This window comes from Copidosoma floridanum, unplaced genomic scaffold, assembly GCF_036245765.1.
Source record: "Copidosoma floridanum isolate Cflo_tuat_1 unplaced genomic scaffold, Cflo_Japanese_pri ptg000021l, whole genome shotgun sequence".
Classification (NCBI taxonomy): Eukaryota; Metazoa; Arthropoda; class Insecta; order Hymenoptera; family Encyrtidae; genus Copidosoma; species Copidosoma floridanum.
Genome location: NW_028321898.1, coordinates 30119265 through 30147251, shown reverse-complemented (window position 1 = coordinate 30147251; position 27987 = coordinate 30119265). Strand labels below are relative to the sequence as shown.

At 35.4% G+C, this 27987-nt stretch overlaps 1 protein-coding gene across 2 annotated transcripts; it reads right to left on the bottom strand.

Moving 5' to 3' along the window:
- Positions 1-25: 25 nt before the first annotated feature.
- LPCAT (lysophosphatidylcholine acyltransferase) lies at positions 26-27388 on the bottom strand. 2 transcript variants are annotated; one of them, XM_089594574.1, is made up of 11 exons: positions 26438-27388; positions 10563-10708; positions 7995-8212; positions 4608-4720; positions 4328-4482; positions 3745-3882; positions 3198-3323; positions 2946-3093; positions 2766-2864; positions 1812-1956; positions 26-1729 (listed from the first exon to the last, which is right to left on the bottom strand). In XM_089594574.1, the coding sequence occupies exons 1-11, from the start codon at positions 26639-26641 to the stop codon at positions 1644-1646; spliced, it is 1578 nt and encodes a 525-aa protein (XP_089450700.1). In that variant the 5' UTR covers positions 26642-27388; the 3' UTR covers positions 26-1643. The 2 variants fall into 2 exon arrangements, with proteins under 2 accessions (XP_089450700.1, XP_089450701.1); XM_089594575.1 differs by lacking the exon at positions 7995-8212 and adding an exon at positions 6306-6520.
- Between the last annotated feature and the right edge of the window lie 599 nt (positions 27389-27987).

The following is a 27987-nucleotide window of genomic DNA, read 5'->3' as shown; positions in this document are numbered from 1 at the left end:
AAAAAAAAAAAATTTTTGGGATGATTATTATCTTCCGTATACTTTTAGAAAAGCCAGAAATATTCTAAATATAAAGTAAAGGACGTTTAACAAACTTAAGTTGAATTTTGCCCTATTACGAAGAGAAATTCAGCATATTTAAAGTTTTTTGGAAAAATTAAAAAATTCTTTAAAATGTTTGTAGTTTTTTAAACAAAAAAATTTGTTTTGTTCAAAAACTTTCATCAGCGCAAAATTGAAAATGTTTGATGGAATCCACGCGAACAAAAGGCCAAAAAAATGTCACTTTTTGAAAATATTTAGCGTTGGTACATTTTTCCACATTATTGGATTCGTGTGAAAATCCCTGTTCCCAAGGCGTGCGTAAAAATTTTTGAGTGACTCCCAACAAGAGTTTTTTTAATGAAAGTGCTCTTATACCCACTTACTATGTACACGACTGTGAAAAACCGAGCTCCATTTACCGAGGGATATATCAACCCTTGTTTTCTACATAAATGTTCGCCAAGCAAACGTCGAAGAAAAAAAAATGTAGGCCGCCCACCGCTTACAATTGACGTGTTGTAAAAATTTTCGAGGGCTATTACTTTTACATAAAAAAATTCCCACAACTTAATTCCTTTCACTACTCTATGAATTGATAACACACGCGTGGAGGAAAGAAAAAATAAAATAAAATTTGGTACTGTTTTTTTTTTTTTCCCCAAACATAAAATAGCTGAGATTTCATTTTTAAAAAGTTCCAAATGACTCAACGAACTAGCTCCCCCAAAATGTGTTATTCAGTTCCCTGGAGTTAAAATTACTTTCAGATTTAAAAAGACCGCGAAGGATGATTTGAAGAAAAATAAGGAAAAAATGAGATAGGACACGCGAGCGTGCCAATGTGGACATATACGCCGCATTCGAATGTCACCGTAGCCGAAGTAAAGAGAATAGAGAAGACTTTCTCCCGAGAAAACACCGCGGCCGTATAATACGTACCGGCTCATTTACATACCTGTATATCCTGTACACATACCGTCGAGCTTATAATATAATATATTATATACTTAGCTCGCGTGCAGCTATACACTTATCCCTATATACGTGTATTATTACAATCAGCCTCTTTTGAAAGACTCGCTTGATTTTATTTTTTGTTTTAACTTTTTAATTTTCACGTTCTTAATCATTTTACGGAAAAAACATAATTATCGGCCATGTAATGTGTACCCCCTTCGCTTTCTCGCATACGCAAGTTTTTTTATTATTTCATGGAAAATGATAAAAAAAAAAAAACAAAAATAAAGAAAAATCATCCATGCTGGATGATGATTAATTTTGACGAGCAAACATCGGTGCGACGATTCGATTTCTCTCTACACGCGGACACGCCTGTCGGTCAGTTGTACGCGCGTGTACAGATGACAATTATCTCCAATAGTCCGCGATGAAAAAAAAATAAAAATAAAAAAAAGGGTATCAAACGATCATATAGACAAACGTACAAACTATGGTGAAAACACTTAGACAAGTTCAGTGAAGCCGGAGGACGCCTCGTGCACCAGAGGCTTGCTGTGTGAGTCGCGGTGACGATGATGTCGCAGGCTGGACATGGTCGCCGCGACCGGGGTGCTCGGGGTCTTGGCGAAGAGACGCTCTCAAATGGTTTTTTTCCGCTTCGCCTCCGATGCGACGAACAGGTGCTGCAGCTCAGGCCGACCGCTTAGCGCTGCCAGTACCATTTCTGCGTTTAAGTAATTAAAAAAATGGTCATTTATTGATTTTGAATGAACGGGCGAGACCAAGGTCCATTTAAACACGCTTACCATGATCTACGGCGTTGCAATTGTACTCGCGTTGCAGCTGCTGGAAAATCCGGTCCGATTCGTCTTCGCTCAAGCAGAGTGAGAGTCGCAGGGCCTTTCGCAGTTCCAGAGCAGTTAGCGTGTTACTTGCGTTCGAGCTGCAGACCTGATGTAAATAAATAATACATTAGTAATTGTAAAAAAAAAAAAAAAAAAAAAAATCGAATGTGCGGTAAAATTAATGAAAGTGTAAATGAGTCAAAGTTACGTAAATGAATATGTTAAAAAATTAAATAAACATGCATAGGATGAAAATGAATTATTAAAGGGAAAAAAAAAATCACGTGAATAATTAATGAATTTGGCGCTTAGAAAATACTTGAATGTTGATAGTTTCAATTATATCTAAGCGAATATTATAAAATCATCATATTTGAGTTATGAAGTTATAAAATTCAATTTAATCGTATCTTTTAAAAAAACGATGCGAGCCGAGTTCTAAACGATTTAATTAAATCTTAATTAATTTACAGTCCAATAAATACATTTTTCAATTGATTAGTATTTTATTTGACGTTTCAATTAAATTCTTAATTGCAGAAAGTTTCGAGTAACAATCAAAGTTAATTTTTAATTAAAATACGATTCAGTTAAGAATTAAATTTGTATTTTTTATACTACTTTTCATAAAATCCGAACAAATGAAAAAATTTGTCATATAAGACGTAATTTTTTTAAAACAATTTAATTCTACTGTCCAACAATTGCATTCAACTGTAATTATTTTTTCATTGTGTTTACCGTAAAATAAAAAACAAGGTATTTATCAAAAAATTATTTAAGATAAAGATAAGTTCAATGCGTATAATGCATATATGCTCCTTTTGAAAAAACATTTTTTTTAAATAATCCGTGATGTGTGTCAGTAACGTCCAGTGCAACAAAAAAAAAAAAAAAAAAAAAAAACAAACATACCTCAAAGGCAACTTGTACGAGATCCAGTTCGGTGTTCGCGTTTGCAATGGCCAAGACCACAAATATGTATTCCTCGAAATCGACGAAGCCTTGATCCCGCTGTTGTAAGAAAAGAAAAAAAAAAAAGTACATTATTGAAAACAATTATCTAACCACTAAGCACACCCACTGTACTCTTACCTTATCGTGTATTTTGAACAACGTCTGCGCCGAGGTATTATTCTCGTCGAGCCCTAGCATCCTCACGAACTCCTGGTAGTCGACCATCTCCGGAAATCCCGAGGATTTTTTGCGCACCAGCTCTTCCTCCGTGTTGTTTTGCAACAATCTACGCACACAGTAACGTTAAAAAAAAAATTATTATTTTTTTTGTTTTTTGTTTTTGTTTACCCAACGTGTACACTGTTGTCAAACAATCGAACGACAACTCACCCGAGCTTGTACCGTAGCTTGTGCGCGTTCACAATACCGGAAGCGTTCGGCAAGTGCAGCTGGTGCGCCTTACTGATTATTCGACAGTCGTCGTACGTGTAATCCGACACTGGAATCTTCAACGCTCTGTTATGGAGAAAAATTATTATTTTTATTTATTTTTCTCTTTCTAAGTAAAACCAAAAAAAAAACATTTCCGATTGGATTCGCACACGTTTGCATACATATGAGCAGTGTATATGGTAACACATCGTAATCGAATCCTTCACTGCTTCGTATACATCTATATACTTGAAACAATACATCAAAGTGTTCCCTTCCGTATACGAAGTTGTAACATGTTTTTTTTTCGCGCGACAATAACAGCAAAGGATGGTTTAGCATCCCAAACTGCTCGCTCTACGTTACAGACCAAACTTTTCGATATTTTTCCCTGGTTTGGTATTTGCCTTCACAACTAGATAACACCTCCACCGAAATTATATCGCAAAACTTTTTCTTTCACGCGTGACCCACAAAAAGTGTACAAGTACACGAGGACACTTACTCTGCCATGAGGCGTCGCACGTTGTTGGCGTAGAGTTTGGGGTCGAGTTTTTCAGCTTCGTTCGGGTGGTAGACCGGCAAAAATTCGATTTCGCAACAGCTATTTAGCTGAGTGAGCGTCAGCCACAACAGCTTCAACCTGCAAATTTTTTTTATTTGTACTTTCGTCACAACAAAGGTTTCATTGAACTTTACATTTTTTGCCATTGGATTATCGGTGGACAACCGTGACGCAGTGTCGACGTAATATTTTTGCAACTGTATTTTTTTATTGTTAATATTACTGTACCCCAGTCAAGTTTGAACAGCAAAACAACGTCAATTCAACACAAAGGAATCGCCTTTTGTTATTTTTATGAGACTTAAACACGAAGATTTTATCTTGAATTCTGAAAGCTCCATCTATTCAAGCTCTCAGTTGTTTTTTTTTTTTAAATCTTTTTGTCTCTATGTCCAAATTTTTGTGTCCATCTGGCTTATGTATGTTGCAATAATGTCGTTCTTACCAATAAAAACAAAAAAAAAAAAAAAAAAAAATTAGAAAAGCCAAGCTTTCCCAAACAAATGGTACAGAAAAATCTTACGCTCCAGGTCCTTCCCAGGTCCAGGTGACGGTGTCAAGTTTATTGGGATACCTGATGCACACAGGCTGTACAGGCACGCCCGGATAAAAGGCTCCGGACTTGAAGGTGATCAGACACGAACGATTCGTGCAAGTGCCCTCCGGGAATATCATCACCTGGCAGGTGCGTCGTCAATGATATTATAATTATAATTGTGGTGTAAAATATATGCCAGTAAAAATTATTGAAAATGCATGCATTTCGTCCCTCGATGATTATAATTAATGTACGGGTAGTGTACCTGAGGCCAGTCCTCCTTGGAAGTGGCGCGTTCGATTATCTCCTTGACGGTGTTTTGCCGGGAGTTTGGGTCATCCCGCCATACGTACACTGGCTGCGTGTAGTTTATCAGTTCTGTTGGGTTTGTAAATTACAAAAATTACTCACATGTTTTTTTTTTTTTTTTTTGTTTTTTTTTCCTCGTTACGCAATTTTTTTGTTTTGACGCTTCTGTTTTTTTTTCACGCCCACATCCGTGTAGTGAATGGAATAATAAAATATTTTTTCGAGAATCGTAACAATGGTATAAAATCTCTTGTAGATACATCTTGTAAGAATGCATGTGACACCTATGAACTGATGTCCAAAAAAGATGAGAGTAAAAATTTTGTTTCATAATAAAAGGAAAACCAGTGTAGTGTGTTTTCATTCTTCCACATAGTTTTGTAAAAAAAAAGGTTTGAAATTTTTTTTATCTCCATGAAGTAATCAGCCTGAAATATAGCTCTTGAGCTGAAATGCCTGTAACTTTTTCGCTGGTTGTAGAATAAGTTTTAAAAGTGCTAATCTCCTCTTTGATGTCTTGAAATTTATTCTCGATTAAGGAATTATATTAGTGGTTGGGTAAAATGAGCTTTTTCTAAAGCGGAATCTTCTTGACTAAAAAAAATTGTAGGAGTAAATTTCAGGAGTTAGTTAAGAGCTAAAATTTACATGTAGATTTCGCGGACTAAATAAGTCGACTCTATCTGCGTCAAACGTGGCTAAAGCATTGACGCTCTCTTTTATACTCAATTTTATTCTTATCTGTGACCTTAATACAAAAGTGACGACTTTTTCAGAATTGACGTGTGATGGTATCCCTCCTATACCAAAGTTACGTGTATTTATTTATGTAGTTTTACAAAAATTCAATTTTTCTTTGAGTTATTACGGTGCACTGTGTTCAAAGAGCTAGTTTATCGTAAAGAAAATTATAGCTCAATTGTATATGTATACTTGGCTTAAAATTAAAAAATTACTGTTGTATCGTCTTTTTTCCACTTAAATAAAGCATCGTACAGAGTACACTCGTATAGTATCCACATCACTTTATGCCATTGCCATATCGCAGAGGATAAAATTTTACCTTGGGTCGATCGAGCCGTTCTACAAATATGAAGCCTCAAACTGCACTATTTAACACAGCAAGTACAAGTATGTTGTTGAGTAACAAAGTTAACAAACGATTTTTTTTTTTTTTTTTTTAAATGAAGTTGAAAATCGTCTATTCTTCTTATAATTTCTCTCAATAAAAAAAAAAAAAAATTTCCTTAATACAACATACTAGCTACCACTCATCTTACGCACTGTAGAATTCTTTTGTCGCATGTAGAATTTGCTTATTATTACCTTTAAATTTTATTACACGCGATAATTTAGTCTAGATCGTAATTTCTCAAGATGTAAAAAAAAATTTCAAGATACAAAAGTGGAGGTGGAAACCTTAAAAACTAATTCTACAACAAAAAAAAAAAAAAAATCTATTCAGAAGCGAGGTCTAGATGCTACATTTCAGGTATAGATTTCTTTATTAAAATTAAAAAACCGGGAAAGTTTGAACCATTCTGATGGGTAAGTATACCATAGGTTCAACAAGAGAGAGGACCTCTTAAGTTAGCCGTTTGTTTTCGAATGCAAATGAATAAACAAAAAAAAAAAGGAGGGGATCTCCACATACTTCCTATAAAGGGATTCAGACCGGACTCGCGTCTGACGATGATGGAGGGGAACCCCGTGTTGTAGACGATGCCACCGTCGAGGAAACTCGAGTGGGGCGCCACCACGAGAACAGGAGCTTCCGCCCGCGTAGCTTGTCTTCCTCGCACGATTAGCCTCATACCGCCCGCCTGGTACGTCCAGCGACCCAGTAGGCAAAGCCACGGCACCACTTGTCTGTTGTTGCAGTTGCCACGTGCGTTTTCATATTCATGATCGGAAACAACCCCGTTCTTATAACGATTGGTAGTTTCTTTTCTTTTATTTTATTTCTTTCTTCGCTCTTGCATTGAGAAAAAATACCAAAATAACATGTATTCGAGACGCCGTTATAAGCGGAATTTTTTTTTTTTTTTTTTTTTTTACGACTATAATTACATGGACTATTGTTTCGAAAATAATACGTTGACAATAATCCATGTGTGTTTAACAATGCGTGTCGACATGGTCCAATGTTTTATTTTTCCTCAATGCAAGTGCTTATCGCAAAAACGTGTATGTACACGAGAAAAAAGAAAAAAAAAATATTTTCCGTCCTCGATTGTGCAAGTACATGTTAAACTATTGTGGGTATCCCTCTGAGTATTTTTATGGTATATACATACAAACCTTTTTAGAATATTATTAAGACGTGATTTATGGTACATTTTGTTAATAAAATAAATCCACTGTCCCTTCATGTTAAGAAAAGCATGTTACTGTGTTAGTTTGTTATTTTTTATCAGTGTGAGATTCGATGAATTAATAATGAGCATTTTAATTACTGTTAGACTATGTACAATCATATATTTTATTATCCCATTCACCATTTATGTACATATTGTTACTGTTTATGGAGACTGAACGTTACAGAAAAAAAAAAAAATTTTTTTTTTTTTAGAAAGGTTTTTTCCAATGTTTTATGCTCTAACTACCTGCGCAACTTTACATGATTATTACACCGAATGATACTATCCACGACACGATTTGGCATAAATTTGGCTTGTCCGATAAACGTAATGAACTTGACATTTTTGTCATGCCTCTAAACTCGATTTGTCTAATCCGAATTCAGATAATTGCATTATGCTATTACAGTTGCATAACGTTATGTAAATTGGTCAAGAGCGAGAAAAAAGTTTAAGGTTTTCAAAGTGACGTCCGCGATCGATACGATATTTTGTAATACTCATTCGAGTACATCCTACCGTAATTTTTAAAAGTATCCTGTGTTAATTAAAAAAAAATACATACATTTAATTTTTTTTAAATATGCTCCTTGCACGACGTCACGTTTTAATTTTTCATTTTAGCGCTGTTAAAAAAAAAATAAAATAAAAATTGTTCAGTGAAATTGAATGTATTTCCGCAAGTTGTTGTACGACAAAAATGTTGATATTATAAAAAACTATGAACAAACGGAAATCATGCACCTAAAATGAGTACTTTTTTAAAGACAAATTTTATAGAATGAGATATTATTAAAAAAATGTAAACATATTGATGTATTAAATAAAACGCGACCAAACCGAATCGACCTCGTGAAATTCTTATCAAATCAACAATGACGTAAAAAAAAAAAAAAAAAAAAAAAAAACAAAGTAAACAAAATAAAATAAAACAAAAAAACGACCCTATAAAATTACAACACAGACAAAAAAGAGACACCTACTCCCAAAGAACGGAAGCTGACTGGTCTCCGCCTTGGCGACGATACTCGGACCGCCGAGATAAGTAACAGGAAGAGCATCGAAGAAAGTTGAGTGTGGCGCGAGTGCCAGTATGGGTGCCTCCTTGAAGCTAGCTTGGCGACCCTTCACCCTCAGATAGTGAAAGCCTCCGCAGACGAAGAAAGCCCTCATCACCCAGCAGGTAACCACTCGCAACTTCCTGGGATTTTCATTTGTTCGTTCGTTCGTTCGTTTTTTTTTTTTTTTTTTTTTTTTCAATCCCAAGTGCATGCGTGCATTTGTTTTTATTAGTATTATGAATCAAGTATATTATCTAATTAGTATAATTAGTCATGTATACTGTGAGTTTAGTGGTAAAAAAAAAAAAAAAAATTTGCATTCTATAAGGGTTACATGCTGAAGCTGCTGTTATGCATATATGTAAAGTTAATTGTTATATGTACAGACAGTAGTGCATGTATTAAACATCACGTGCAGTACAAAATCTGCTTCATATTTATTCAATGGGGTGATGTGCTAGATCTTTCTAGTACCACTATTGACGTCTTTTTTGAAAGCCATAGTCTATATGCTGCCAGATATGTTTGCGGCATTGATGCCTTATGCAAAACACTGACGGGTAGATTAATCCACTCAAAAAAAATTTCTTTACTCGAAACAAATACATATATATATATATATTTTTTGCCTTAATCGTGCATAAGTTTTTTTTTAATTTAACGATTGGAACAAATACTTTTTATTTATTTCTTACGTGAAATTAATTTTTTTTCTGAGAAGGTTATACGACAGAAAAAATAATTTTATAAAATAGAAGTAAGCATTACATTAAATTAAAAAGAGGATTTTGTAAGTTTATCAAAAGACTGAAAAAAAACCAGCTAAAGAAACATTTTTTTGTGGAAAAATAAATAAATGGCTGGAGTTAATTTTAAACTTTTCAATTTACTGTATTAAAAAACGACGTACAAAATTATTTTAACTGTTTAGAAGTTTTTAACTTTCTAAGAAAAAAAGTCACTCTACAGCAAAAACACACAATACACGAACGATAGTCATTGATTAATTATTAATTGAAGCAAGAAAACGTATAGCAAGTATGGGCGATCGTAAAAATAAATAAAATATTGAATAATTGATAAAATTGATTTACAAAAGGTACTAAAAAAACGATTTCTAAAATTTACACCCGAATATATTAACACTTACCCATTTTCTAGTATTAACTTAATATTATATCGTACACGGTGCTTTTTTTTAATGCAACACTTTTAAAATTTCATGACGACGTGCATAATGTATAAAATATTAAACGAGTGACCAATTATTTCTGTTGATTAGTTGTAAGCAGTATTAGTCGTTTTAGAAAGTTTATTGCACATCATGCAATTAAAAATGTAACGTAGCAAACGCAAAGCTGCCGCAAGCATTTCCGTTTCAACGTCGCTGCGTGGCATTAAGTACTATAAACATTTCTACGGCCTTGTTGTTCCGACCAAGCTGACCATGCATGCGTCTCTATACAGCCTTTGTACAGTGAAAGAAACGCTGCGTGCCTTTCGTTTCTTTTTATATTACAATTTCGCACTGGTGCCTTTAACTACATAGCGTACGTGTCTCAGTAACTCCGATACGTATTATACGCACGGAAATGAGGTATAAATTATGAAAGAAAAAAGATAAACAAGAGGAAGTGTGGATACAACTACTACGATCGTTGGCACAATGTACATGTAGGAGATAATATTGTGATGAGTCTTGAGAAGGAAATCCAAGATACTACGCATTTGTACAAAAGGCACGACTGATACATTTATCGCCAGAGAAAAAAGTGTTTTTATATCGTGCGTAATATTTTATATTAGAAAATTTTATTGTGTTTGAAATAATTTTTTTACTCAACGTTAGATCGTACAATTTAGATCAGTATCGTGGCATTTTAAGGAAAATTTCACCTTTGGAAAAAAGTATACTGTTCCAAGACATTACGAATTTTAAATCCATTATATTGTTGTAGATGAATTTTTTTTTTTTTTAATAGGCAAATTGTAATCCAACCTAAGGTAAAATAGGTATGTAATGTAAAATTTTTTTATTTTTTCTAAGTAGTGCTTGGTTGAAAAAACAAAAGTTTTTACTGCTACGGATAAAAGCTTTTTATTAAATGCAAAAAATTGTGTCACAACAAAATCGAAAACGTTTTAAGGGGCAAACTGTGCATTTTTTTCTTCAGTTGTAAAAATATATTTAAAAATGTTTCTTTTGACAAAACCTTCTCAAATGCCCTTTGTCATTTAGTACGACAATGAAGTTATAAGCACAATAAAATTGACTTTAATCAAATGAAAATTACTTGAGTTATTTAGAATTTTGATCACCTACTACACGTACAGCCGATTGCACACACCTAATGTGAAATAATCTCAAGTTGCGCTAAAAATTATTTTTGTACAAAAAAAATATGCGACTCAAGTATGATTACATTTTTTTCTCTGGTAAAAATACGAGTCATTCCTTCGGGGCGGTCATGCCTAAAAAACGAGACTTACCGCCTCCAGCCTTTAAGGGGTGCCTTTCTCAAATCCTCTTCCGACAGTCCGTGAAGTCCTACGCATGCCAGAAGCCATGCCATTATCACAAGGGCCGTGATTGCCATGAGTCTGACTGGCAACAGGAATATCGTTAGAAAAATCGCCTGTAAAAGAAAATTTTAATTGGTTGGTAAATTAAAAAAAAAAAAAAAAATATTTTTGTATGTTTATGTATTTTCCTCGTAAAAAATATATGTAATGCAACGCAAATATTTTATTTACTGTTTGGTATGTCAGTTTTATTCGAATGATAATCTTTTTAAATCGGTATCAAGAAATCAGAGTCAAATATTAAATTACATTATACCCCCATTTGTATTGGATTGTCTCTCATTAGCGACTTTCGTTAAGATTATCAAATTTAAATTAAAAAAAAAAATAATAATTTCATTACAAATTTATTTCATCATCTGTATTGACTAGTCTAAAGTATTTTTTGATACACGTGTTGAGTTGCTCTTTTGGGTGTGCGTCAAGACGTCACACATGCTCTCTAATAAATATTTCGTTGCGAGTTTCGTTGTGTACAGTCTTTCAAGTTGGAGCATACATGTATATTATTTACGTATGTCCGTGCTGCTACAGGTGTGAAAACAAAGGAGTATTATTTATTCAAAACTTTTTTTTATTATTCTCAATGTAAATAATTCAGGAATTAAAAGTATAAGGTTATTCTAAATTGAACCCGCAATGACAAAAATTTTGGACAAATACTTAAAAAATAGACAAAATATAAGCTGTATAGAGATTAAAGGTAAAGATGGAAATGCTTCGAAATAAAGCCTCAAATTGTCTCAATATTTCTGGATGTATTGGAAGATACAATTCATCTTCGTACTAACAGTGTAAGTACCTGAAAAATATTTCCACACACTAACGAATCGTCCCGACTGTAATATTTTTCCAAAACCGTATATACGACTTATTGGAGAATACGATATGAAGCGTCGCACCATATATGAACATAAATGGAAAGAGGAGAAAATGACTTTTAAAAAAAATCTCACTTTCCATGGTTATTTCCAGTGAGCTAGAATATAGCGTGGGCATCGTGCAAGCCACGTTCCACTTAGTATAGTGCCGAGTGAAATTAAATTTTTCCACGCCAACTGTACTTTGTGCTTATACCTGCGGTTAAGCGGGGTGTAATTTCAGTAACATCCCGCGTGGCTCTCGAGCAAGAGGCTCAGCCTTTTTTCGTTTATTTACTTTGTTTCTCTCATCATCGCGCATATATAGTCAAATTGTACGTTTGTCATTCGAACATGTCAGTGCCATCTCTTAGAAAACTAATTATTGTTTTTTCCCCGCACTCCCATCAAGAAACACCCGAATGAATAAAAACAAATACTTATTAAAATTATTATTATTTTCTATTTTTGAAGTACATGGACACACGCTCGAGCGTAAAGGGTAGATAGACACATTTTCATTTGTTTTTTTCCAACGATTTCACAATGAAGTTCCGTTCGTTTATAGTAAAAGTATCAAATTTCTGGAACAAATAATAATTTGTCAAAAGTGTATTGAGCAGTGTCGAAGAAAAGATGCAAAAGATGCAAAAAAAATACAACAATGGGCGAGAGCCCCCGTTGCGATGGCTCAGCAGATTTTTGAGCCAAAAGCAAAGAACCGCCTACTCAGCTCTTATGTAGTGCACAGCCAGTCGATATAACTCCTGACGTGTGGATGTATAGTAGATGTGCCAAGAAAAATTTCGAATTTCTTCTTCTTTTTTGTTTTTAGGACAATAACCCCACAAGATGTCTGACTCAGAGAGCTAAAGTCTTTATTTTATTTTTTTTTGTTCTTATAAAACGGGAATTGCTTCTTTTTTTTTACTATTAGTAAAATCAAGTAAATACACCCTATGTCGATAAGCAACAATTACCTAAATTCGCTCAACTCCAACCGAATTGATATTGTTGCTCACATGCTTATTAATCGACTTCTTCGACCTGTCGATCTGTATAACAACTCCGATAATGCATCTTTCTATATTTACCTACTCCCCCCCCGTATTTTAATTTTTGTTTGTCCTGTAAAATAAATGTAGCTACAATGTACCTAGCTGGTATCTCGGTGAATGAACGTTTTTTATAATTTTTTGGTGAACCCTCGCCAACGCGTTGGTTAGTTGTTTAAATTATTAACCGATTATTCACCGATTTGCATTAACAAAAAATGTTATCCCACGATTTAGATCGAGATGGGAAAACACACACATGAACACACTATGCTGATTGTGGGTAAAGTAAACTTCACCGATTCAGTTGAAGCAAGAAAGTAGGCAAGGGTGACGCTGATTATTGGGGAACAACACAAGGAAACGAGGAGATTCGCGGTCTCTCGGGAAATTTGGGTCGATCGAGAGCCAAGGACGGTACACCCATGCATATGTATACACCCCATCGAACGCGCTCTCCCACAAATATTATACGGAAGCATGTGTGGCACCGGAGCAGCGTGTATATATACAGCATAGCGCGTAGTATAAATATACCGTTCACTCGTCCCGCGTCCGTTATACAAGCGCGGAGTGGCTCTTGGCCGTCGACCTTTCTCGCGGTGATGCTCGTCGTCCTCGTCGCTCCATGTATACCTGTATCTTATACATATACGCATGTACGCACTACCTGTTTATTGCGGATTATCGTTTGATTATATTTTCACCGCGTGAATATGGATACGGGGCCTGGAAAATACGCTAAAACCTCTGATGCATTGGTTGACTGATTTACACTTACCATTCGCATTGTGTCTACCCAACGTATCACATCGTGTGTTTTAATATTAGTGTCTTTAATTTTTTCTACCAAGAAATTCTCTGTGAAACAATTTTTACTTTTGATTCTTAAAAAAAGGAGAGGTACTTGTAGCAAATAACTATAAATAAAATTAATAATTCAATTAAAAAAAAAAAAAAAAGATATTTCATTATGTTGGTTATTGTACGGGTATTAAAAAAACTTCGTAAAAAATCAAAGATGAGCTTATTTTGTAACATAATCAATGGAAATTAGTATACAAACGTTTTTATAAGTAAAACTTTAAGAAATATAGAGGCAATAATAATTGTAGTGCATAAATTATTTCTTACAAATAACTCAGTTGTTAGGCACATAATCACAAATATGAAAATATATAAGTAATTGGTTTTTTTTGGATGCTCATATAAGCGAGAGCACGGAGGTAAGTAATGTTCACGTGTACCGTGAAAAAACTGGAATGTCACGGACAAGTTTGTGAAGCTGCTGTTTAGAGTAATCGTTTCCAGAGTTCGATATCATTAAATTAATTCCTTTGATGTATTCCACGAATGAAATTCGGTAATTTGTACCCTGTCTACCCACATACAATCACCAACGAAGATTTTCATCGCGCTTTCGCAGTTTCTCACGCACGCGATAATCATCTGAAAACTGAAATGAGAAATAGAGACGTTCAGTGTATGCGATATATGTATATCCATGTTAAGTGCACCTACAGAGATAAAAGAGGGAGAGAGAGAAAAGAAGAGCCTAAGCAAGCATTGGGAGCCGCGCAAGAGTCAAACGGCACGAACAGAGATGTTGATCGTGGTAAGTAGGTAGGCATGCACCACCGAGATCCAGGTTACGCTAGCGGTTTTTTCCCCCGCGTATATATAGCATCCTCTCGAAAACTCTGCACAAATACGCGTAGTACATGACTGTGTACGCAGCATATATACAAATATTTGCCATAATTATATTATAGCGTCACACGTATACGCGCATTGAGTAGTTCCATCGACCATCGTAAAATTACACGAGCCTATAATTATTATATAACGCTTCTTAACTCCGGTAGTTTCTCTCTCCATAGCGTTCGCTCGTTTTTACCATTTAATAGTTTTTCCCCTCAATTGCAGCAGCTTTTTCAAATTAATTTCACTGATTTTTATTTCAGCGCGTTCAATCGACATAATTGTTGGGTTGGCTTTGCTGTTTACATGGGACGGTGTGTCATTAGTCTCCGATGCGAAGACCTACATCTTGGCGTGGAAACTTTTACATTAATAATGAGACACCTAGCTATGGGATTTTCATACCAACGGCGGAAGCGAAGTTTCATCGCATATCTCTAGTTTACTGAGGTATTAAGGTATCATTACTTTGTAGCTTTTTTTTAATGATAGTACAAACGTCATATTCTGGCACTGTTGCCACTTTTTTTTTTTTTTTTTTTTTTATTTGATGTCCGGTAAATGCCGACAGTATACGATCGAAAGCGTTAACTTAAAAATTGCTTTGAAGAAACCGCTTACTTGACTCGCTTGAGGGCATTTTCTTTTTCAGTGGCAGTAATTTTTTTTTTTTTTCTTGAGTTTTAATCATCACCTCGATCGCAGACATAAACGAAGGACTTGATGAATCTTAATAAGCAGTGATTTGCGGAAAAATAAAAATGACCAAAACATAAATTCAGCGTTGAAAATAAATTTATTGTAATATACATTTCGACAAGTCCTTTGCTCATGTTCCTGCGATTAAAAGTCTGTGACATTATTATCCTCATGAAATTAAACTTGCAGTACTAGCACTACAAGATTTGACATAAAAAAATGCCTCCGAATCAGTACTTTCTTTAACCTGATAAATCTTAGTTAGCGAGTGACACATTATATTTAACTTTGGTCTTGATTCTGAAATCCATTACTTATGGCACTTTTAATTTTTCTCTCGAAACACTACCTATCTCGAAACTCTCATATATAAAAATTTTGTTAAACTATAATCAAATTCCATGTTTCCTACGTTTTTTTTTTTTTTATATAATTTTTAAGTGAAAGCATAAATGTTCATCGTGATGGTGTTCCCTTTTTACAACCACGTACATCAGCGGTATGGTATAGGTAGAGCAGTGGGAGAGCTATCAAATAAAATCCGATCCACGTATCATAGACACTCTGCTATGTTTTTTGGCCCATGTGCGCGTACAGTTTGTAGGTGAAAATTTGAAAGTTAATAATCTATTATATTTCAAGTAAGCCTATAAATTGTACTTCCTTTAACATTTATGCAGGTTACTGATTTATTGTAGAAATTGTGTTTGGTAGTTGCGACGTGCATGCGATTTTATTTTTAATTCCACAATCTTCATTAGGAATTATTCTCTACTGTACATAGTTTATTTATCGGAATACATGTGGTTCGAATAAATATTAATCTATATTTATAATATAATATAATGATAAATTTTTTAATAATTCCGATAAATTTGAAATCGATAAATTTAAAGGTATACTTCTGATGCGGTATATGTTGTGTAATAATAACAATAAATAATAATAATAAATGATAATAGTAATAATAATAAATGTTATTAATAATAGAGTAAAACACTTATAATTAACAGCCAATAATACAAGATCGTGGTTAGCGTGCAGCCGCGTAGTAATCAAGCGGAATCAGATCAAATTTACAAATTTTCAATTTGCATGTTCACCATATATTCAAAAGCGAGTAAGTGTCTTCTTGTCCCAGCGAAAAAGACGTGTCTGTATCCAATGCTTACCGATAAAGCATCACGTAATTTGTACATGTCGCACCTCGTACACCCATATTCTAAATAGGCATCCAGTCAATAGCATTGAAGCGCAACGATGAATTTTAATTGCAATGCCAGACTTGGAAATTCATTCACCTATATCACGATCGTCTCTTTTTAACTCGAAGTAATCGCTCTTACTTTTTCACTTTCGTTGATAACTCTATTGTCGCACGTGACGCTTTCGATCGTAAAATTGTATATGTATGTCTGTTCACGTACGTGAGTAGAATACGTTTTTTCCTTAAACTGGTGCGTTTGAACGAGGACGTTTAAATTGATTGTGTAATGTGTATTGTGTAGATTTTTAAACTGATTTTTAATAGGCATTCGGTTATTCAAAATTTAGAGTTATTGATGTGAAATAAAAAAGCAAGATAGCAAAATTTATCAAATTTTTTTTTTTTTATTATTATTTGTATGATTGGTAGTAAGAACAATTTCAAGTTGATATTCTCTTCTTACTATCAATTATTTAGCGTAATCGAATAAGATCTTCAAGTATAAAAATAATAACTTGACTGGATTTCTAATAAATAAATACAACAGCAAATATAAGAAAATGTCGTGTAAATTATTTAAAAATGTCTAACTAATATATGAACAACACATTCATTTTCAATTATCAAAAGCGTTGAACCCCAATAATTTTTATGTATCTTTTCTTTCAGCATTTATGTTATATTTTGTGCATTCATTTCTGGAAAATTTTAAGCAAAATCAAATCTTTCTTCAATGATAAATATTTTTAGCAACATTGTGTGAATAAATAGTTGAAAAATCACCGTGCAAGTATTAATACATTTTTTTATTTATAATTAACTAGGGTAACTAAAAATTGACATTTTCAATGGAAAACGGCTTAATAAAAAATGAAAGAGTATTAGAAAAAAAAAAACAAAACAAAACAAAACATTTTCTATGTCTCTTAATAACGATTGCGTATGACAGTTATGCTATCCAAATTGTTTTAACGACTCAAATAATTTACTACTACACAATCGATTCGATATACGACTCCTCATTAGCGTGGTCGTTAGTTTCCATTTCGAAATACCGTATGAATCATCGGATGTCTTTTCCATATTATGAAATAACAAGGAAAGCTATTGTAATGGAATGGATCAACGTTATAAAAAGCATCGGCTGTATCCAGTGTATCATCAACAACAAGAAAACGTTTGCGCACGATGATGATGAAAGTAGATACCAATAAAATATTTGGCAAAAACAAAAAACAATAAAAATATGCAACATGAGAAAAGAGTCCTTTTGCAACTTTAAATACCACTATTTTTCTCTGGTAGATTAATTTAATCGGTTTTTTTTCCTCTTTATTAACTATGAAAAATCACTATGATTCCAGCGTGAATATTAAAAACTTGTTACAGTGCGTAGTATGTACATTTTAAATTTGTCTAAATAATAACTATTGACAACTCTACCACTGCATGTGATCGATTTCCCATGCGATGTGAATATTACTGGCCAACAACTCATCTACAACTTAAACATGAAATAAATAAATTCTGCCAGGCTAGACCAACCAAGCCAGCACTGCCCTTCGGACGTAATCCACCTGTATATTTAAGAATATAATATATATACATCTATATTAGCTCTCTGCAAGATCGGCATTGAAATTCGATGCTTCCGATCATTTTTTCTTTCCTCAAATTTTCCTCGTTCTTCTTTCCCCATAAATCGCGTTAACCTGTTATCAACACACATAAATCCAGCCGTAAGTACATAGCAATTCCTTATAGTTCACGTGTTGTGAGTCATGCTGAATTTATTAGCAAATAAAAATGTACGTACGATGTACAACAATCATTTTGATGTTGAACATTTACAGTTGTATCAAACAATCGTACCCTTTTAATAAGATATACATACAGCTTGGAAGACTCCAATATAGTTAGTGGCACGGGCTGATTGATTTTACTGGCAATACTATCAAATATGCACTTTACAACGATTGTAGTGTCGCTACTTTTTCTGCGACTTGTAAAAATAGCATCTGTATGATTTAAAAACATTGTTTACAGAAAAATATATTCGTCACGAATGAGGCGTTGAAAAAAAAGGATAAAAAAATATCTTGTCTCTGTATTTCGACGCGCGTTTTATTTATAACCCCCCACGGTCTGCCCATGCATAAACAGCGTGCCTACTTATTCTTTTTTTTTTATTATTCCGTTATCGATGGCACAATTGTCGCCTACTTTCCATTCCTATTATTATAGTGAATTTTCATTTCCACACTGGACTGTCTCGTTGCCATGTACGCCAACGATGTAACATTTATAAATCTCCTTGTGCAAACACGCAGCGGCACACGTGTAAGGAGAGAAGAGATTTTTCAGACTGGCCACCAACTAATCGCGAGCACTTTGATATTTATTCGTTGCAATTTTTTTAAGATAACGATCAAGGCGAGGATTGGAAGTTTGTAGAATCGAATATCTCACACTTCAGAAGGATTTTATATAAGAGTCATGTGCACTTTTTAGAGAACTTCGACTCGAAAGGTGTCAAATTTTTTACCTAAAAAAAATCCTTCCCTGTATTTTTGACAATTACGTCACTTTTTTACAGTACAATGTTTCAATGAACACGTGGATGATCAGAGGGTTGACTTTGGCGTCTTTACTTGTCCATTTCAAGATGTCCGACGAATAGTCGTCCAAAAAAAAAAAAAAAAAAGAAAAAAAGTAACTACACCTGCATCACGTAAGTATGCAGGTATGCCTATTAGGCAACTTACACTTGAACGAACGTTCCAGAGCTAGAAAGTCAAGGTGCGCGCGATGGATGAATCTACTTCAACAGCGCACTTATTTCTGTCGGCTTTGTATATATGATACCTATAGAATGGTATAACTTTCACTATGGCATATACCTATGAACCTCTGCACACATCCGCGTCAAATCAAACGAAAGTAATTCGTCAGTGTGAGAGCTGAATATTCGATGGGCGGTGAAGACTAATTTCTGGTTCGATATCCTGTGAAAAATCCTGCGGGACGATTGTGGTTGCTTTCTTGAAGAATTTTTTTCATGCAAAAATTGTCTTTTTTATAGCAAAATCCGGGTAGAGCCAAAACCGTTGAAGATATTAATAAGAAAAAAAAAAACGAATAAAAGATAAAATGTTTTATTAAAAAAAAATTCAAACGTAGGCTAGCTCTCTATTTTTTTGTAAATTAGTGAGTAAAATTTTTTATCAAGTTACCCATTTAAAAAAAAATTTTCAATGTATCCTAAATTAAGTTTCAATTCAAACATAAATATTAAATTTATATCTACACTTTTTTTTTTTTTTTTTTTTTCATCGTAGTCATAAATTTTTGAATTTTTTTTAAATTTTGATTTTAATAAATTAATGTAAATTTCTATGATAAATTTTATTTGACAAAAAATATTTATTTTTAAAGCACATTTTTTTAGGATTATAATTTAAAATAAATATAAAAACTGTAACTAATGGCTCGTAAATTATTTTTTTTAAAGATAAATTCTCATACCTTTAATTATTCAATGATATACTATTTTTAAATAAATTAACACCCACAACTTATCAGTATGTGCTCTAATCTCAGGGACGAAGACTTTTTTTTGGTTCTTTCACTAAATTTTTCAATTGTTATTTTTTCATGTGTTTTTGGAATTACCTAAAAAAAAAAAAAAAAAAAAAAAAAAAAAAAAAAAAAAAAAAAGTAATGTTCCATTTAACGCAAGAAAAATCTTGCAGTATATAATTGCAAAAATTAGTCAAAGTTTTTTATTCTATTTTACTGAAGCCTACGTACTCTCATTCTTTGAAATAGACAAAATTTTACGGTACATTTCGTATTTTTATACGTTTGAGAGGATTTTCTATCCCCTCGTAGCCTCAATACATACAATCATCTGTCAAACGCCCTTCATTATTATTATTAACAATGTATAGTACGTGTGCATGTCGTCTACAAACGCCTGTATAGATATGCGAACGATAATTTTCGCGTGTGCACGCGAACACACACGTTAACCGGTATACATACGTATACAAACATCAGCATCTTCGGGAGTTTTAACGGTGTCCCAAGAGAGAGAGAGAGAGATGAAATAACGCACACACATTGGCCGCGAGGAGGAGAAATGTGGGCCAACATTCTCCTCCTCGTGCCCTACCTCTGACGTTTAAGCACTACACTTATGCCCCACATCAACAACTAAAAACTCCTCGCCACGAGGTCCTTACACCTTTCCTTACTTACTCTTTTTTTTTTTTTTTTTTTTTTCATACATTGTACATCGCTCTGTCTCATTCGGTACACTGTGATATACTCGGCCGAATGCACACGATTTCCGCATCCCCACCCCCTTTTTTTCCAATCTCTCCAACTTTACGGCACCGCATCGAATCAGGTGCGGTTTTCATCTCACTCGGAATCGAGTTCTCAACGGGAAATAGATCGTTTCGGGTCCTCGGATGCTTTTCTTTCTTTCGTTTTATTTTTTTCCCCCTTTCTTGGGTGTACGAAGAAAGCCACGAGACCCACAAAGCGCTTAGAACCGGAGCATATTGAAAGCCGCGGAACTGCGCGACGGATGTTATTTTATGGCAAAATTGACAAGGAAGCATAGCTTTGTCGATAGACCTTACAGTGGGTATAATTTTTTTTTCTCAAACATATAATCTTTTTAAACGAAAAGTGGAGGAGAAAGTGGATGCTGCAGTATAGAAACGGGCCTATGAAATATACGGTTGCATGGAATGTTTTACGTTGTTAGCGTTCAGGGTTTGGAAAGAGTTTAAAACAAGAGAAATGAGGTAGAGCTTTTTTTAATCCTCGTAGGTTTGCAGTGATGACCGAGAAAGTGCATTTACGTTTTCTTTCGCTCATCGAAACCCATTGTTGATAATTTACACACACAGGGGTTGCTGTACCGATCTATCCATCCTGTAACAGTACGAAATGTTTCGAGGAGAAATTCCCTTTTTTCCAGCTTAAATTCCGTTATTGGACCATTTTAATTGTAATCAGTAAGTTTAGCCAAGCTCTACATCGATTTTACTTCTCATCTCCTGGAATATATTACCTAAGATGGTAGGTGTATACATTTCTATAGCTGTACACAGGTAATGCTACCATTTAACTTTCATCACACCACTTTTACTTGTTCGAAACTAGGAAGAAAAACCAATCTCCTATATCTTACTTAGCGTGAACACGTAATATCGTTAGGTGCACTCGATATTTTTTATTTTTTGTTCATCAAAATCGGAAGACAATTAGGTATGGTACGGATACGTTCTAGTGTTCACGAGGAGTACGCGGTAGTCACATTATAGTTTAGCGATGAGAGAAAACGATGATTCGAGGCTACAGAACGAAAGCTACACGAAAAGAAAATGCGGTCAATCTCATTTTCCATGCTGATATAAAACATTCCGATTGTACCGCGTTGGGCAAATCGATTTTCTCTGTTGATTTATTTTGGGAGCCGGACGATCGATACGGACCCATCACCTGCGATGATTGCGTTTCGAAAGCAATTTCGTTCCATTTCATCGTCATAACTAGTCTTCGAGAAGGTCACGCGTCAAATGTACACGGTAAGGCGATGCTAATGTTCTCCGACAAGTCTTGCACTTTTTTTTTGTACAAACGAAGAAAAGTTAATTTCAGAAAATGGTCTGATCTATTTTTTTTATTTTTTAAATAAGCTCCACGAGAATCCTCTGCTCCATTAGCCAGTTCGAACACTTCATTTGCATGTAACCTCACGCTTCATCAAACTCCAGCGTGACGTCTGAAAAATGTTCATTGAATTTTCTCTTCTCGTCAATTATAATTGCTCCGAAGCTACGAAGGGGTCTTCAAAATTTCCCTTCTACTTCGTTAAAATTTATTTTCTCACCAGCGTTGCGATGAAACTTTCTTGAAACTCAACACCCGCATCTTCGAAAAAGAACACACTCCAAGTGAAATTCAACTGATCTACTCTCTTCAAGAATATCGATGTATCTGAGTATTTTTCACGAGAACAATATTTTTTTTTTTTTTTTTTTTTTTTTTGCAAACTACCATGCCATCAAAGAGATTAAGTAAAAAAAGGAAGACATAATGAATTTTGATTTTCTCGTGTTCACCTTCTTCGGATAACCAATCATTATCAATTTTCAAAAAGATCGAGAATTAGATTCGCTTGCTCTTGAAAACCTTCGGTCGGATGGATACAAAGTACACAGCGTAGGCTTTCAACGCGATACCGATCTCTTCCTACCCTCGGAGCAATACGAAATTGCGGCGATCGTGAAAATCTCTCTTAGATACACGTGTACGTACGATGGGCAACAAAAAAAAAAAAAAAGAGAATACGCATCACTATATTTGATCGTGGTAAGCTCAAAATTCGATTCCACAACCGGTTATAACATCTAACGGTTTGTCAAAGTGGCGAGCTAGCAAAGCGCTGGCCGACGATTTTTATCGGTAACGTGAAGCAGAGTGGAACTCAAATATATTGTTAATCGACATCTCCACTCGATTTTGTCTCCCTCCACATATACACGGCAAATCTAAATCGTTTAAAACAAAATCGATACTTTGCCTATTATACTTAACTAAACTTTTTGTTCCCTCAACAATAGACATAAATACACTTGGGTCGTAGAGAACGAAACACTTGGATGTGCGTTGAATCGGTTACTTTACTCTATCCGGTTGTCTTTCAACATATCTACGCCTGCAGCCATCCATTTTGTAAAAAAAAAAAAAAAAAAAAAAAAAAAAGAAATTCCAAAGTGACTGTGCGCGCTTTAAACGTGTACTTGAATATAATCATGTATACAGATAACAGATGTAAGCGCCAATTGGATAGGAATTAAAGTCCAACCGGCAGCGGCCGATCGCGGGTGAATCACCTCCGCAAGATCGTACCACATACAGGTATACGTGTACAAGCACGGGCTCCTCTTCCCTTTCTCGATTCGTATATACTTACTTACACACGTACAGGTTTAACTTGGAGCCTAGCACCTTCGCCTATACTTATACCATCGAGGTGATCGCACGCGAGCGAGTTCAGAAAATACCTGTATTGGATACTATACTCCCCGTGAGCGAGAGAGTGAGCCTTCCTTCCGCGATCCATAGAAAGTTAGTCCGCTCGCCTGCGCGTGTACATACATATATATATGCGAAGTCGCCCCGTGATTTTCTATACATCACGATCACCGAGTGCGGCGTTTTTTATACTCCTGATCCTTCTTTCCCCCCCCCCTCAAGGATACAAACATCGGTCGACATTGAACGTTTGATTGTTTTGTTCCAATCTTCGGTCTTGCACGGATGGGGTTTTTTTTTTTTTTTTTACTCTTTGCTGCTACACACCAGCGATTTCTAGCTTGTACGAAAATTTGACGAAGAAAAAGTGCGCATCCCGTACCGAGCCAACATAATATTATGTCCATCGTGCATTACGTAAAAGGTGCGTTTGTCGGGAGTATACTTGCTCGGAATAACAATGATCTTGTCTCTCGCGTGTAACATCCGAGTCCTCGATGTCGGAACGAGTGTTCGACGAGTTGTCTCTTTTGAATTTATTTTTACATTTATATATACATGTACCGAGACACGTAATGATATTCATGAATATATTGCGTGCAACGTTAGCACACGAGGCTTTTTTTTTTTTGCCCGCAAATCGATATCAAAGTAATTTAATGGCTTAGAACCGCGATAGCTCGTGCGTATATCGTTAGTAGTGCTATAATGTCAAGTGTCGAGTGCCAATGTCACGGATATCTTTACACGTATGTGCGTTCGATACGGTTATTCTATTGCGTAGTGCAGACTAAACAAAACAAAAAAATAAAATAAATAAATTCAATTCTCGTTGTATTTTAATTTAACTCGTGATGTGTAAGGTAATTTTTTTTCTTTCAAGGCACTGTAACGTTTCTTTTTACTATTCAAAAATGACTCTAGTGATAGCAGTTGTAGTTATCTTTTTGCTGATTAAGGATATTCGATTATCGTGTGTCATCTTTTTAATTTCACTCGACCACAAGTGGTTTATACTATAGATATTTGAAGTATAGCAACAACAAATTCATTGTTTTTGCGAAAATGATTCAGTGTTGAAGGTTTCACTTTTTCAAAAATTCATGGAATGATATTTTCTTTAAAAATTTAATTGGAGAACTTTTAACAATAAATAGTCATTTGAGGAAAAAATTCGTTAGATGCTTCTGTTCGCACTTGTGGCGAATATTGAATATTCAATTGACCTGCAACAAATGCACTTGTACAGCGAACGTAATTTAAAAACGATTTGATTGTCAGTTGATGCTAACCAAGACGGATATTTTTAAGCACGAAAATGTTAAGGACAGACACTCATATACGTATTGGCCGTGAAGCTATTGTTATCTAACTTTACCGACACTTTTTTCAGCGACACGTTTAAAAACCAATAAAGGTAATAAACCAGTTCGGGCGCGTGGTAAAACGTTTTATATTTTCAACGGAAGTAGCGCAGAAATATACGTTTGTGTGTATGATTGATGCTCGCAGGAGAGACTCCGAGTTGCAAACAATTAAATTGAAGTGAAATCGGATGGATGATGCTCCACTTGTGTCGCACTCGTACTAATGAGCGCTAACAATAACTCGTCACGGAACACAAACACGCACCTATTAACAAATCCTTATGTTTCCACCTTCCCCGCACATTCTTGTACCATAACGGATAGCAATATTGACATTGCGCTAGAACATCATTTCTCAATTACACATTTTTTTTGGCCCAATTCGTGTATAGTCGAATCGAAAACCAAACCTGACAAAGAAAAGCATGTTTTTACCACTTATTCTCTTGTATCGCGCTCCGACAGAGACAGGTGGAAAAACACGCCCAAGTGTTGGTGAGCATCCTCGGTTACCACTTGGCGAGTCTACTTGCACGTTGCATACCTAATTCTCGTATATATAATATATTATATGCCGATCTTTTCCATTTCGAATCACTGCGTCGAACGAACGAGCGCGCTGCACGTGCCTGCCTTGTACGTGTGTGGTTTATATATACATCATCTCCTTAATCGTCGATTTGGAATGTATTCAACCTCACTTTCTAAATCTTCTCTTTTCTCTTTACATGTGTATGTGTGAGCATACCCATGCAAGTGTGTAAAAAACAGTTGATGCCGATTTTTTTTTTTTTTTCCCAACTGTCATCGAGTACAATTATTAAAATCAAAAACTAACAAGTTTAAAGCAGAAGGTACGCGTATGTGTACCAATAAAATTAATTGTGTTGTTCACAGAAACGAGCCCACGTTGCGCGCGTGGCTTTTTTATTTTCCATCCAAAAGCGCATTCCACAACTCCACTTTCGTTATTAACAGTTGTATAGCGCGTATAAATGCTTGTACAAGCATTTTTGGGGAGAGAGAAAGTTGGCTGCGAAAAAACGTGTCACCACCACTTCATACTTTTCGCTCGCTACGTTAACTTTTTTTTTTTTTTTTTTTTTTTTTTTTTTTCGATCCCAATTTAGCCGCGATAATCACGTTTTGCGAAAGATTGCGTTATTTAACGTATGTCCACCACGTACCGATCGACATTTAGAACCTTTCGGTCAACGTAATTGTTTCATTCCAAAAACAATGCTTCGACTCGTAAAAATCATACCTATATATAGACATACCCAACCTATATATCATCAATTTATCGTACCATTTCAAAGCTCCCACGTCATTTTCAAAAAGATAACATTTTTGTACAGTTGTTACTCAGCACCGATTCGAAATATCGTTTTTTTTTTTTTTTTTTTTTGTAAGCCTAGTACACCCGTGTGCACTTGTTATTCTCGTAAAAAAAGTACGATGCCAAGTCTAGCGTACACAGAGAGGCAGCGATTCAATTTAAACGAGGAAAAACCCCCCCTACGCACCGTGAAAGTTTTATTAATCATAATACACGAGGAGCAGGAGCGCGGGACAAGGCGTATTAATTTACTTTCGTTCGCGTGTCCAGGGCAATTTTATTGCGCGCTGCACGATAAACGGTATACGTATATAGACAAAAAAAAAAAAAAAAAAAAAAGAGTACAGTTGTCTATCCCTCCTCGCAATGATGCAACCCCTAACCCCCGTTGCAACCAAACCACTGCACACCGCCTTTCTAAACTTCCCCCCGACCTCGAATATAAAAAAATAAAAAAAATAAAAAAATTCGTTTATATATATACATGCATGTACGAACCTTCAGTTTGTCGTACGTGGTCTCGAGCTCGAGCCGGTGTACGAAGGGGTTGAGGATTTCGCTGCTGACCGGCCGACCCTCCTCGGCCATAAGCGCGCCACCCTCGCTCTTCACGCCCCCGCCGTTTTTCAGCTTGCCGTTGCTCTCCTCCATTATACCGTCACCCACCACCATTGTCTCGATCTCCTTGCTCGAGTACCTCATGTTTCCTTATTCTTTCCGTAATTACTTTTTCACGATGCCGATTGCCTTTTTTTTTTTTTTTTTACATAGGGGGTAAAAAGAAAATAATTTAAAAAAAGGAAAAAAAAGAAAAACAACCACTGTCGCGCCAACAAATTTCAATAAGTCGCAGTTTGCCGAATGAAGTCACGTTCCTTGGACATGCTGTACACACACGTGTAAATAATTGTATTAGGGGAGAAAAAGACGTAAGTAGCAAGTACAATGCATGCAGATGCAATAGACGTCAACAAAATGATCCATGTAGGTACACGTCACTTTTGTACGTGAGCACCAAGTGTGAACAAACACAAACACACACACACACACAGAAAGTAGAGAGAGAGAGAGACCCCCCGATGTGCCGGATCGATGGTCTAGACTCTCAACAACATGTACACACAGCCACCGCCGCGCTACCCTTCGGCGGAGGGTTGCTTCGCGGAACGATAGATCGCACAGCCACCCATGCCCCTCGATTGTTTAACCCGACAATATTTCGCTTTGCTCCGGTGGACACATGCTTATCTATCTATCCCAGCACTATACGTGCGATGACCGCCTCGAGGGGGCTTGTTGATTTGATACCGAAATCGCGCTTCCGACTGAAGTAAGCGTTGTACATCCGGAGCTTGCACGCGCCTCGATTGTATAGATGGAGAGTGGTCGGCACGTATATAATATATAAATGCACTCGGCGCATCGGCGCCGCTGCCGTGGTGGTGTGGCGACGAGGAGTGCGCGGGTACTGATGCGCGCCGCGGCTCAGGTGTACAACCAGTGTGCCGCGGAGAGAGCGGAATATCTCCCTACTTACCATTTGGATATGGTTTTTTTTTTTTTTTTTTTGTCGCGATACCGGTGGAGGGGTCTCGTGGGTGTGTATATACATCTGTAAGACGCGAGCGGAAGATCGGGATGGTTGATCTTTTTTTTGCTCTTTCGGGGCGGAGGGAGAGCATTGTCTTCTTTTTTTTGGAAAATCACCAATAATTTGTACGAGTAGCCGAAGTTTACAAGTTTTTCTCGCGTTACTCGTCGAGTGTGATGGTTGGCGTAAGAGGTTTGTTAAATCGTTCATAAAAAAAATCAATACAAACGGTTTGCTAAAAAAATTAATTTTCTTTTTTTTTCTTTTTTTTTTCATTTACGTGTACTGTATATGGTATGAATTAAAAAAAAAAAAGCTAACACCGATTAGTTATTTCGTCAGCTTTTGTTTAAAAAATTTGTCTTTATTTTTATGAAACGATTTCGTTGTAGCTATATTGAAAAAGTAGATCTGTTTCGTCAAGTAGAATATTTAAAAATTAAACATTGGTGTGGAA

Excerpts from the sequence above, each read along its gene's own strand:
- LPCAT (XM_089594574.1), bottom strand. The coding sequence starts at position 26,641 with ATGAGGTACTCGAGCAAGGAGATCGAGACAATGGTGGTGGGTGACGGT. Across the intron at positions 4,721-7,994 it reads TCAGCTTCCGTTCTTTGGGA|AACTGATAAACTACACGCAG; the intron begins GTAGGTGTCTCT and ends CAAACCCAACAG. Across the intron at positions 1,957-2,765 it reads TCGTACAAGTTGCCTTTGAG|GTCTGCAGCTCGAACGCAAG; the intron begins GTATGTTTGTTT and ends TATTTACATCAG.